The sequence below is a fragment of the Chenopodium album genome, chromosome 24 (assembly GCF_948465745.1).
Source record: "Chenopodium album chromosome 24, dcCheAlbu1.1, whole genome shotgun sequence".
NCBI lineage: Eukaryota > Viridiplantae > Streptophyta > Magnoliopsida > Caryophyllales > Amaranthaceae > Chenopodium > Chenopodium album.
The window spans coordinates 33,483,994-33,496,554 of record NC_137857.1 but is presented as its reverse complement, the minus strand read 5'-3'; the positions used below and the strand labels follow the sequence as shown (position 1 = coordinate 33,496,554).

At 33.5% G+C, this 12,561-nt stretch overlaps 1 protein-coding gene across 2 annotated transcripts; it reads right to left on the bottom strand.

Annotated features, from left to right (window-relative positions):
• Positions 1–1,313: 1,313 nt before the first annotated feature.
• On the bottom strand, positions 1,314–8,935 carry LOC145611359 (leucine--tRNA ligase, chloroplastic/mitochondrial-like). 2 transcript variants are annotated; one of them, XM_081666684.1, is made up of 20 exons: positions 8,466–8,935; positions 7,340–7,484; positions 7,180–7,236; positions 6,843–6,962; positions 6,656–6,760; positions 6,313–6,536; positions 6,154–6,220; positions 5,916–6,070; positions 5,497–5,761; positions 5,157–5,351; positions 4,878–4,957; positions 4,631–4,693; positions 4,432–4,513; positions 4,069–4,146; positions 3,896–3,997; positions 3,562–3,734; positions 3,263–3,440; positions 2,911–2,988; positions 2,499–2,630; positions 1,314–1,935 (listed from the first exon to the last, which is right to left on the bottom strand). In XM_081666684.1, the coding sequence occupies exons 1-20, from the start codon at positions 8,852–8,854 to the stop codon at positions 1,693–1,695; spliced, it is 2,931 nt and encodes a 976-aa protein (XP_081522810.1). In that variant the 5' UTR covers positions 8,855–8,935; the 3' UTR covers positions 1,314–1,692. The 2 variants fall into 2 exon arrangements, with proteins under 2 accessions (XP_081522810.1, XP_081522811.1); XM_081666685.1 differs by lacking the exon at positions 8,466–8,935 and having other exon boundaries at positions 7,180–7,232; positions 7,340–7,430.
• Positions 8,936–12,561: the final 3,626 nt, after the last annotated feature.

Genomic DNA, 12,561 nt, shown 5'->3' with positions numbered 1-12,561 from the left:
AGTTTGATTGAGTAATAATAACACGAGTAGGGTCTTTGTGGTTCGTTAATAATAAGTCTATAGAACTGTCTGAATAGTGTTAAAGTCAAAACATATCAATTAAAATACAGAGTTAGGACTTGTTCTATTCAGCTTAATTTCAGTTCAGTTCATTTTGGTTCTTAATTTCCTTCTCTCATAAACAATTTAGGGCTTGTTCACATTCACTTAATTTCAGTTCAGTTCAGCTCCAATCAGTTCAGTTCAATTCAGCTCTTAATTTCCCTCTCTCATAAAATATTCATTTCAGCTCAATTCAGTTCAGTTCAGCTCCAATCAGTTCAGTTCAGCTCCAATCAGTTCAGTTTAGCTCAGCTCAGTTCAGTATATGTGAACAGGCCCTTAGTTCAATTAAGTTCAGTTTTTTCAGTAATTCGAAATAGGCCCTTAGTATGATTTATCTCGAAATTATACTATGTTTTGGATGTATTTACAAGCTTAAAATTTGTTTTTTACTTATCGATATCATGTTTGATAGCATACCCGCACAACGTAGTGATCGATCAAGGGGCTAAAGGGTATCAATTTCAAAAAAATGTCGAACCAATAAAAATAGCCACATTTGTTTATGAAGTTGTCCAAGTAAAAGGAATTTAGACATCCAAAAGGCATCAAAGATTGTGTGAATGCTTGTATATATAAGGTTGTCAATGACAATGTTTTATAAAACGGTGCCGTCCCACGTGGAGATCACTAATTAGAACAGTAAGGATTAATAGACTACATCATTACCTAATTAATTTAGTCATAAGGAGTAGCATTGAATCCAGAGTGTATTAGTGTGTGTTTAACCTAATAATAATCTTAACCTTTTTTTGACTTTTCTATGGATACGTTTTGAGAGTGTTACCAGAATTTCTCCTACATTTAACTTGGAAAACACAAAATGTATGTGTGTAAGTGTGAAATGGTCCATCGGTCAAATTTAAGATTGTGAAAATAATCCATTTCTCCACCCGAAAATAATAGTCATATGTACAATTATCGACTATCCTAAAAGCTTAGTCACGATTCATAAAATCGATTATACACAAATAAAATGAGGCGGGGAAGAGATTTCTAAGGAAAACAAACAAGATTTTAAAAGATATTTTGATGAAATGGTAGATAATCCTTAACTACAGGGGTTGAGACAAGGACAAAGTGAGTACTTATTCTGGATGGAAGCATATTGCATTATTTCTCATTGCTAAAAGACATATATGAAGTATATTTTGGTTTTTAATACAGAAAACGTAAAATGACAGTTATATGCTTATATCTGGACGAGAAAAAATCATAATCCTTTTTTCAAGATCATTTATAACATATGCACATAAAAATAATTATACACAAATGAATCAAAATATGTAATAGCTCAGCATTTGTATTGTGTTAGAACTGGAAAAGGAGAAAACTTTTGAGTAAGAAAAAAGCCTTTTATAGATATGCTTCTAACGCACCATTTGCAGTTAGAGAACACATCATGCAGAATCTACTCAGAAGCAACAATCCCACTAAACAAATCTAGTAAAAGAAAGAAAAATTGAAGAAATCATACTGCATTCCCGTGATATAGTGAATTAAGCTTCAGACTGGCTTCGTATTTCTGGATTGTGATGCACTTCTGCTCCAACTGAGAAGGGAATGTCAACAAACGCCAGGGAAAAGGGTTCATCGCTGACCCACCTTGGCGTTTTCAGGAACCACGATCACATTCAAGATCTTACCAGGAACAAATATCTTCTTTTTGATGGTTTTACCATTTATGTACTTAGACAGCTTTTCGTCTGTGGAGGCTAATCTGAAAGCTTCATCTTCAGTACATGTCTCTTCTACTTGTATGGTTCCTCGTGTCTTTCCATTAACCTGAACAGGAAGAACTATTTTGGAGTCTTTCAAATACTCTGGATTAGCCTGAAATCAAGAACTTTCACAAGTAAGAATTTACAAGAGCTAGTATCTGTTCACAGCAAGCTTCATTTAATTAGGGCCATGTATAAGTCTGAAGCATCCCAGATTATGCTAAGAACCTCTACAACATGGATTTGATGAAGAAAATACTAGAAAAAATATCTTGTACAATGAATTCTTTGGCTATCATAAGCAAATAAGGTGCAATAAACCCTGCAAAATGCAATTTGTGAAGCATAAGACTTTGTAGTTGCTAACTTGCTATGAAATTGAAAAGAATAGTATTCCTTCCGTTTCTAATTTTAAAAAAAAAAAAAAAAAAAAATGAACATGAAGATACCAAGAATGTCCTTTCTCTGTTTAAATTTTTACCTCTTCACTACACCAATATGGAAAAATTTCAAGTTCAAATAACTAGATTCCAAAATTGACTAATATTGGGACAGCCTAAGGCCTATTATTGAAGATGTTGGGAGCATTGATCATTATGTGCATCAAAGTTGCAAGTAACAAAATACAGAGTATATAGTTTTGAAAACTGAAGTCAAGGGAATACTTTATCCTACCTTTGGGAAAGGCTCATATGCAAGTGAATTTGAGTTTCCAAGGCGAAACCAAAGTTCCTCAGCCATATGAGGTGCATATGGTGATAGCAGCAGAACAAATGCCTCAAAAATTGACCTTGGATGTCGGTCCCACTAATAAGAAAAAACAATGAAGTCATGAAAAGGTATTAAGAATTACAAATTTAACTCAATTCATATCATGCCTGAGATACTATTGTTTGAAATTGGATCAAACACATCAGAACCACTTTTTTAGGTTAGGTCAGATAAACACATCATAAGATAAATTTTACTAATCACATCAACGACATCCAATCCTAAATTTTAAACTCAAATATTTTCCACCAAAGTTCCTGAAAGAAACAGATAGATGCTCACAGGAAAGAGGAGTGAGTTAGTAAACAGGTCAAACCTTGTATGCTGCATTAATGAACTCCATCATTGCCGATATACCAGTGTTAAACCGGGTTGCTTCAATTTCCTCAGTGACCTACATGAAAGCCAATAATATCGGTGACTATTTCATACAAATAAACAAGTCTTCTAGCCATTATCGTATAGATTTCATGAGACCAGCAAACAAATGAAACTCAGCTTATAGAGTAATCGGAAGAATATCATATTTTAAAATGTTTTGCATGAATTTTGATTTTGGCAAAATGTATTCCATTTTCATCTTTTAAACATGATTCTTCTGCACACTCCCATCAGAAATAAACTAAAATGTCCATCATTCCAAAATACAACAGAGAACAACTTTTGACCTTTTCAATGCATTTATGAAGCGAACGAAGTTGTTCTATGGTAGGATCTTCATCAACGGCAATTGTTCCATCATTAAATGAACCATCAGATAGAGGTGAGCCCACAATTAGTCTCCATACTCTCCCCATAAATCGATAAACACCTTCGATTCCACTAGTATTCCATGGCTTTGAGTCTCTGAAATAGTCAGAATGGATTTGCTTGTTAATACATAAACTTTCTATCATCCCCCTTATAAAAACAGATTTTTGACACGTGATTGAAAAAAGGCTAATCAATTTCAGTGACTGAAACCAACCTCAATGGTCCCATGAACATCTCGTACAAGCGGAGTGAGTCAGCACCATATTCAGCAACCACATCCTCTGGATTAATGACATTACCCTTGCTTTTACTCATTTTATAAGCCCGAGCAATAAGCCGAATAGTTGGATACTCTTTCAACACAAAAAATTCGCCTGATTTCATAACCTTAACCCAAACAAAGAGTTTCTATCATATTCTGATTTTTGGAGAAATCAAATTACCAAAAAAAAAAAAAAAAAAAAAAAAAAAACAAATGGCAATAAAATTTTGATGAGATACTAAATTGATCAAAGATGACTAGGTCTATGAATACAAAATTCACATACTTTTTCCTCTGGAATTTGTTCTTGACAAAAATCACCGGACAAGGTAGCTGCATCTGCAGATATAAAATTTCCATTTGTGTCCTTTAGTGCCGTGTACTGGACCTGGAAATATAGACATAAAAATAGTGAAACACGGGAGCAACGTTATGTATTAAACAACAGAAGTTTCATACCTCTCCCAAGATAATTCCCTGGTTTATGACACACTTGAATGGTTCCTTTGTAGACACAACACCAATATCATAGAGAACCTGAAAAATGAAGAAGATAAAGAGTTGCAATCAAATGACACAAGGAAAGACTCAGTTATGTTAGTTCAACAAACGATGAATGAAATCATTTCATCAAGAAACTTACAACAGTTTTTACACCCCTCAAACATAAAAGAATTATCTAAGTTAAATTGAATAATATTCTCAGATCAAAGTAGAATGAAAAGAACTTTATCAGCATCTAAAATTTCAAAATAAAATTCTCAAGGCTCTATATCTAAGAATCTCATAAAGCATCAACTTAGCCAAAGAAAACCTTGACACCTTGTGCCAAAACCTCGCATAAAGTAAGTGAAGGACTGCATGCTCAGCACCACCAACATATACATCAACTGGGCCCCAATACCTGCATGGTTACAACTGCCAGAAGGTAAGGCCATGGAGTATTCTTCATGCAATTCAAAACATGCATTTTTTGTATAGATTATATTTGATTATTTACAATGTATTATAAACACCTGACCTTTCTTTTTCTTTGTTGACTAATTCCTTTGAATTTTCTGGATCCATAAATCTTAAATAATACCTGTAAATAGTACAAAAGGTTATACCAAAGAGCGAAGATATAACAGTAAAGTCACACTAGAATTTAACATTTTAAATTTGCTACAACTGAAAATCTTTTCACTGTTCTCTATGAATCATATAGAATGCCAACCAAATAATATGGTAGTTACAGAAAATAAGTGCAAAAAAAAAAGAGACATTACCAGCACGAGCCAGCCCACTGGGGCATGGTGTTTGTTTCTCTTCTGGCTGGCTTTCCTGATATTGGGTCTACTGTTTGTACCTGTTACAAATCAAAAAAGAGTGAATACCTATCAGGAATGTAAAAGCAGCAAAAGTGGCTGAGACTTGTTCATTCATGTGGAGAAAAATTTCACATAAATGATCAAAATTATAGTCCTAGTGTCCTACACAGACTATATTTTGCAAACTTACAAAAGGGAGTCACATGATAAAAAATATTGAGGCAAGTGAACTCATACCCAAGATGCCGCTTTGGATAATGGCGGATCACCCGTCCCAGTAGGAGTAAAATCATCCAACTCGGGAAGTGTCAAAGGTAATTCACTTTCAGGAAGAGAAACACTCTCACTGTTGTCATCCAAAAATATTACAGGTATAGGCTCTCCCCAATAGCGCTGCCTAGCAAAAAGCCAGTCCCTTAACTTATAGTTCACCTGAAGAACAAGGCCCGATTACAATAATTAAAAAGAAATCAAACATAAAATTTGTTGGTTTCAGCTTTCTCAGAAATGGTGACAGCTTTCCATTTACAATTACTACAAGTGACTAAGTGATCAACTTTAGAGAAAGGGAACAAACCTTTTTCTTTCCATTTCTAGTTTCCTCAGCCCACTGAATTACTTTTGCAGAGGCTTCTTTGCTAGACAAGCCATTGATATCAAGCCCTGTTGCCGAACTAGATGAGTTCATGATAATACCATCTCCAGGATAAGCCTTACCTAGACTGCTGCCGTCTTCATCATCTGGCTTGACAACCCAATGAATTGGTATATCATACTTTGAAGCAAATTCATGGTCACGTGTATCATGCGCAGGAACAGCCATTATAGCTCCAGTACCATAGCTGCAGAAACAACCATACATAGCAGCTAACAGCTAAGATTATAGATTAAATCATATATAGCAACATTGATAATAAGATCCCCAACGACTGCAGTTATCACTGAAATTTAAGTGAGGCCTTAAAAATATATTATTGAAGGAAAACTCGGCCACACCTTCCTAGAACATAATCTGCCACCCATATGGGTATGGCCACTCCATTGGCAGGGTTCTTTGCATAGCAACCTGTAAAGACTCCAGTTTTCTCTTTTTGGAGCTCAGTCCTCTCAAGGTCACTCTTTCTTGAGGCAAGCTCTTTATACTCCTCAACCTATTAAGAGTAATACAACTCAAAACTTTAAATATCAAGTAGAATTAGATATTATATTCAGACAGAGAATAGAACAGGCATACATATTTGGCTTGGTCTGTGGACACTAGTGATTCCAGCAATGGATGCTCCGGTGCCAGCACAAGATAGCTGCAAATAAAAGATAGATCACTCCAAATGATGATAAATCCTTATAGTATATGATTAGAACACTACTAGAGGGATAACTTCCGGATACATACGTTGCTCCAAAAATAGTATCTGGCCTCGTTGTATAAACAGTAATTCCAACCCCTCTTTCGTGTCCATCAACAGCAAGCACCGGAAATTCCAGCTCAGCCCCTTCTGACTTCCCTATCCAATTTCTTTGCATTTCCTTTAAACTTTCAGGCCAGTCAAGCTCTTCCAGATCATGAAGAAGGCGGTCTGCATACTCAGTGATCCTGAGCATCCACTGCCTCATTGGCTGCTTGTAATAAACAATGATACTGAAATTATGAAAACATTCAAAGGAAATAGAAGTAAGACAACATAAGAAGCAAACAAAAGGGAAACTTAGCATTCTAGACTTTTTTTCCACTATACCTTTCGTATTACTGGATAACCCCCACGTTCACTGACACCGTCTATTACTTCCTCGTTTGCCAACACTGTGCCAAGAGCAGGGCACCAATTGACAGGAACTTCTGCCTGAGAATCATAGTTACCCCATAAAAACCATCTTGTGGGAGAAGGCTATACATGTGTACAAAGGTTTTGGTATGACACTAACCTGATAGGCCAATCCTCTTTTCAGAAGCTGAAGAAATATCCATTGTGTCCATCTATAATATTCTGGTTCTGTTGTAGAGATTTCACGATCCCAATCGTATGAGAAGCCCAATGATTTAAGCTAAATAGAAGCAAGCGTGAATAATGGAAGAGTTACAAACAGCTAAAGACAATGCATATTATCTAATAAACCTATTCTTGTAAATTTGCAGTGCTAGGCATCGAACATTTAGGTCAACATTACGTGCAACACAATGTGTTCCTTTCAGGGATATTTTCAGGTTACAGCACCCTGAACAGGTGTGGTTTCCAAAGTATGAATAAGAAAAGTAACTGACCTGTGATCGAAAACGTCCAATGTTCCTCATAGTAGTGATTTTAGGGTGGGTACCTGTCTGCACACATTCAAGCTGATGACCATAGTTTGTGACAAAAAGGTAATGTAAACTATAATGTGATAAAATCATATCCTAGGATTTAAATAAAATAAAAACATACATCAATAGCATACTGCTCTGCTGGCAGCCCAAATGCATCCCATCCCATTGGGTGCAGAACATTAAAACCCTGCATCCTTTTGAATCTGGCGAGAATATCGGTTGCTGTATATCCGAGTGGATGACCAACATGTAACCCAGCTCCGCTGTAAAAAGTAACATTGCTCCATGTAAAACTCGCAGAAATCAAGGTGGAATATCTTACATCACACAAAAAGTTATTAATTGAAAGACAAAAATGCTATCTTGGTCTAGTCCAACTTTGCAAGAGGGAGGTTCAAACAGAAGGCATTCAGCGGTTCAGCCTGAGTAAGAAATTTAGTTCACTACCTAATAATACCATTGAGAATTTGAGATAGCTAACCTATTATAATCAAAATAACAAGGAACATGCCCCTCTTCTCCACCAAAAAAAATTACAAGGAACATCAAATGTCTAACTAAAGAGATAATCTACAAAGACAACTTGTCACTGCACATGTATGATAAATTAAGCATTTCAAACAAACATCAAGCGAGGTATCATGACAATCTACAACTCAGCTCCATATAAGTGACTTCTTAACAAACATTATCCATTCCGCACTAACACCGTGTTATCATTTGTTGTTTAAAATAACAATGCACTGTTACTCCCACCCCTAATTTCTACACAGTGGTAACTCCCTAGGGCCAAAGCAAAGCCTATACAGCCAATTGGGCTTCAAGAATCAAACCATAATGTCAATACACAGTTAAAAAAACTTTGAAGTTTCAATCACTACCTTAATGAACACAATTATCAGTTAAAACCAAGTACAACTATTGCACCAAGAAATGTCATCAGCATCAATCAATTTAATTTCTTTCCACATTATCCCAGAAGTAAAAAACAATTGTCAAAATGTAGTCTTACACCCATGTTAATTAACAATTGTCAAATGCCATATATGAAACAATATAAATTAATTAATTGAAATTCGAAGCTCGCCTCAGTTTAATTAACAGTCCAAATTACAAACTTTCAATCTTCAAACAGTCAATTAAAACAGTACATATGATCATTGCATTCACCAAAGCAATTATACAGTAGCAAATTACAAAAACTCTAACAAATTCAATAAACTGATAAAAGGAAAGGGTTTTACCTGGGGTAAGGAAACATGTCAAGAACATAATACTTAGGTTTAGAAGTATCAACATCATCTGGGGTTCTAAAAGTTTTATTATTCTCCCAAAATTTTTGCCATTTGGGCTCAATTTCATGAAATGGGTATGCCCTTTTAACTTGATGCTCCTTATCCTTCTCTTTCTCCTCTAATTTACCCAATTCACCTCTAACTTCACTAATTCTTCTTCTAATTCTACTTCTAAGCTTCAATTGAAGACTATATTTTCTACAAAAACCAAAATTAGTAGAAGAATTGAAGATGGGTTTATGAAAAAGTTGATTTTTAGGTGAAAAGAATGGTGGGTTTTTAAGAGAAGAAGGTTTAAAGTGATGAATTTGTAAAGGTAGTTGAAGATTTGTCTCCATTTTTTTGGGTGGAAGAAGGGTGGAGTTTCAAAGGAAGAAGATAATGCAACTTCTTTACATAGTTCGGTTTTTATTGGCGGGCTTTACATTGAAAGTGTATGCATGTTCTTTCATAAAATGGGCTTTGGGACTTTGACATGAATTTGCAAAGTTTGTAATCCAGCAGCCTATTCTGTATATCCGGGTGTACCATACACCCGGGGTTGCTCTTTTAATCGATAAACTAGCTATTGGCTCGGGCGATGCCTCGGGTCATTATAAAATTTAATACTTTAATCAAAATATATATTTTTTGGCTTGTTTGTCACTAAGAGTTTAAGTGGTTTATAATTATTTTTTTTTTAAGAAGGTGATAGTTTAAGTAATTTTTTGTTTATATGAGCTGATTTGACTATAAAAACAATTTTTTTGCATTAATAAATATAGGGTAAATGATAAATCAATTAATTTGTTGTTAAAAAAATTGATAAATCAAATCTATAATTTTGATGTCAATATATACACTACGTACTTAGTAATGCACAAAAAAAAATTACTCAATAATCACAATTGTAATATTTCTTTTTTTTAAAAAAAATAATCACAATTGTAATATATATATATATATATATATATATATATATATATATATATATATATATATATATATATATATATATATATATATAAATCAACTCGTTTATTATATAATTACAATTTTATTAATTAATGCACAAAAAATGGAATAATTTTTAATTTCTTACAATTTTTATTATTGTGCAATTATTTAGGAGTTACATTCAAAGGGAAATTTAAATAGGGTGTTATGCACATGAAGAGTTTTACAATTAAACTAAACATTAATACTATTAATGCATGGAGTTTTACATTGCATTAATAAATATAGGGTAAATGATAAATCAATTAATTTGTTGTTAAAAAAATTGATAAATCAAATCTATAAATTTGATGTCAATATATACACTACGTACTTAGTAATGCACAAAAAAATATTACTCAATAATCACAATTGTAATATTTCTTTTTTTTATAAAAAATAATCACAATTGTAATATATGTATATATAAATCAACTCGTTTATTCTATAATTACAATTTTATTAATTAATGCACAAAAAAATGGAATAATTTTTAATTTCTTACAATTTTTATTATTGTGCAATTATTTAGGAGTTACATTCAAAGGGAAATTTAAATAGGGTGTTATGCACATGAAGAGTTTTTCAATTAAACTAAACATTAATACTATTAATGCATGGAGTTTTACAATCATTTATGGGCTCATATGATGTGGCGCCAAATGGCAAAATCGGTGACACATGGCAAAATAGCATGTTTTGCCATGAGTTTTGATATATATATTGATTTGATTGATTGATGAGCAATAGTTTCTTTTTTTTTTTTTTGAAAGAATAAATGAGCAATAGTTATTTACTCATTTGTTGATTAAATGAGCAAATGATTATGAGTGTACGGTACACCCGGGTATATGTAACAAGTTCTAATTGTGTAGGGAGGGTGAAGCATTATGAATAAAGTTGGAAAATTGAAGAAACAATTATTAATCCTATTATCATACCGAGTTGCTATTTGACGACAAATTATTACTCACACTGATATTGTTAATGACCATCTTATCCTTATTTTCAATTGTTATTTTTTTTTTTTTTTGGTTATTACTCCCTCATCCATACTCACCTTCAAACCACAAATTCAGACTACCACACAACATGACCTAGATTGCCACCACGAGGAATACCCCGATCGCCGCCACCACCACCACCGTTGCCACCACACCTCCATTTCCATTGTCACCACAAAACCACCACCATCCTTTATTTTTCAATTATAATCCATGCAACAATGTATTGCCTTTATCACGAAAGCATTAGGCATTGAAGAAGAAGCGTTGGATGTTTATTAGTTGAATAATTGCCAAAAATAGTACGAATTAATCACCAGAAAAATTTGGAACGTTTATTAGTTGGATGTTTATAGAAGACGTCTACAGTACTACACCGCGATATGGACATATGTGATGTGTGGGAGATGTCCATACCAAGGTAAAGACGTTTCCTACAAATGTCCATCCCGTGAAGAAATTTGCAAGAGACGTCTTTACCGTGGTATAAACATCTCCCACAAATGTCTTTACTGTGGTATGGGAATTTAAATTTCCTTCCACAAAACATGAGAATTAGTTAATTATCAAGCTCCCATTGATCAAATAAAAATCATGGGAATTTTTAATTTTCACATTGCTACCAAACAAATTTAAAAGTACTACGAATTTCATTAGGGATCAGATTTCGGTATAACAGAGCAGAGCAAAGTAAGGCTAGGCTTACACACACTGCGGAGCATAGTGACACGGAAGAGCAGCTCTAAAGAACAAGGTCTAAATTGCATATTTGTAGCACTTTTAAAGCAAATGAAAACTCTGTATCAAAAATTTTTCTGCTATTTACGTCTTTCTAAGTTTTACCCATATTTGACCTTGTGAATTTAGAAAGTTTTATATGTGGTTAATCACACCATGTGGTTTGAGTTAATTATTTTGGGGCTACTCGATCGATCAAGAGTTACTTATCTGGGGTTTTTCAGTCGGTCACGAGTTACTTAATTTAGAGTTACCCAGTCGATTAGAGGTCACTCGGTCGGTAAAGGATTACCTATTTAATATTTTAGAGTATGTTAGCCGACCACACTATAACCTGTTAATTATTTTGAGATGGATGAAATAATACTACCTTTGATTTTTTTTTTTTTTTTGTAACTTAAGAATATTTTAGAGTATGTTAGCCAACCACACTATAACCTGTTTATTATTTTGAAATGGATGAAATAATACTGCCTTCGACTACCTTCGATTTTATATCTCTCAAATAGTTACTCAAAATTGCAATTAAAAAAAAAACAGAGGTAGTAATTTTTTTTTTTTTTTTTTTTTTGAGGGGAATGAAATACGGAGTAATCTATTAACTAATACCAAAACAAAACATTGCTGACATCATCAATTCTCAAATTAGCATACGTGTCATTTTAACATTAAAAATTTTCCCTCCATTTTCTATGAGTGATGTCATCATTTATTTTATTTTTAAAATTTCTACACTATACATTTTTTTAGCCAAAAAAAAGTCACCAATTTTTTTTACACAAATTATAAAACTTTATTTTATGCATAATAATAAAAATTAATTAAATCGTGCAACGCACGAGTCTAATCTAGTACACTTCACAAAGTGAAAAGCTAAATGCCGCCAACATTTTTTATTAAACCGCCAACAAAAATGATGAGAGCATCTCCAATGGTTCAATTATAAGGACTTGCTTGCAATTTAAATAAAGTTCCTAGCTACATGCTTACCATTGGAGAATAAAAAATTGAGCAACATGCTAGCAATTGTAGCCCAACCAAGCTACATGCTTGATTGAAAAAGAGACAAATAATCTCCATTCATATTGGAACATGTGTATAATTATCTATTATTTTTTTTAAAACTTTATTTTTTTGCAAACTACAATATGTTGTGGCTTACCATTGAAACCAGTTGTTGCTTAAAAAGTGTTGTAGCTTAGAAATTTATGTGAAAAAGCAAGCTACAAAGCATTGTAGCTTGCCATTGGAGATGCTCTGAAGGGACAAAATTACCCTTACTCATCCCCCGCTTTGCTTTCTCTCTCCTAAATCAAGCTTCAATCCCC

Coding starts and splice junctions, on each gene's coding strand:
- LOC145611359 (XM_081666684.1), bottom strand. CDS start 8,854: ATGGAGACAAATCTTCAACTACCTTTACAAATTCATCACTTTAAACCT. Junction 3,998..4,068: donor AGGGAATTATCTTGGGAGAG/GTATGAAACTTC, acceptor CTATATTTCCAG/GTCCAGTACACGGCACTAAA. Junction 1,936..2,498: donor CATATGAGCCTTTCCCAAAG/GTAGGATAAAGT, acceptor TCTTGATTTCAG/GCTAATCCAGAGTATTTGAA.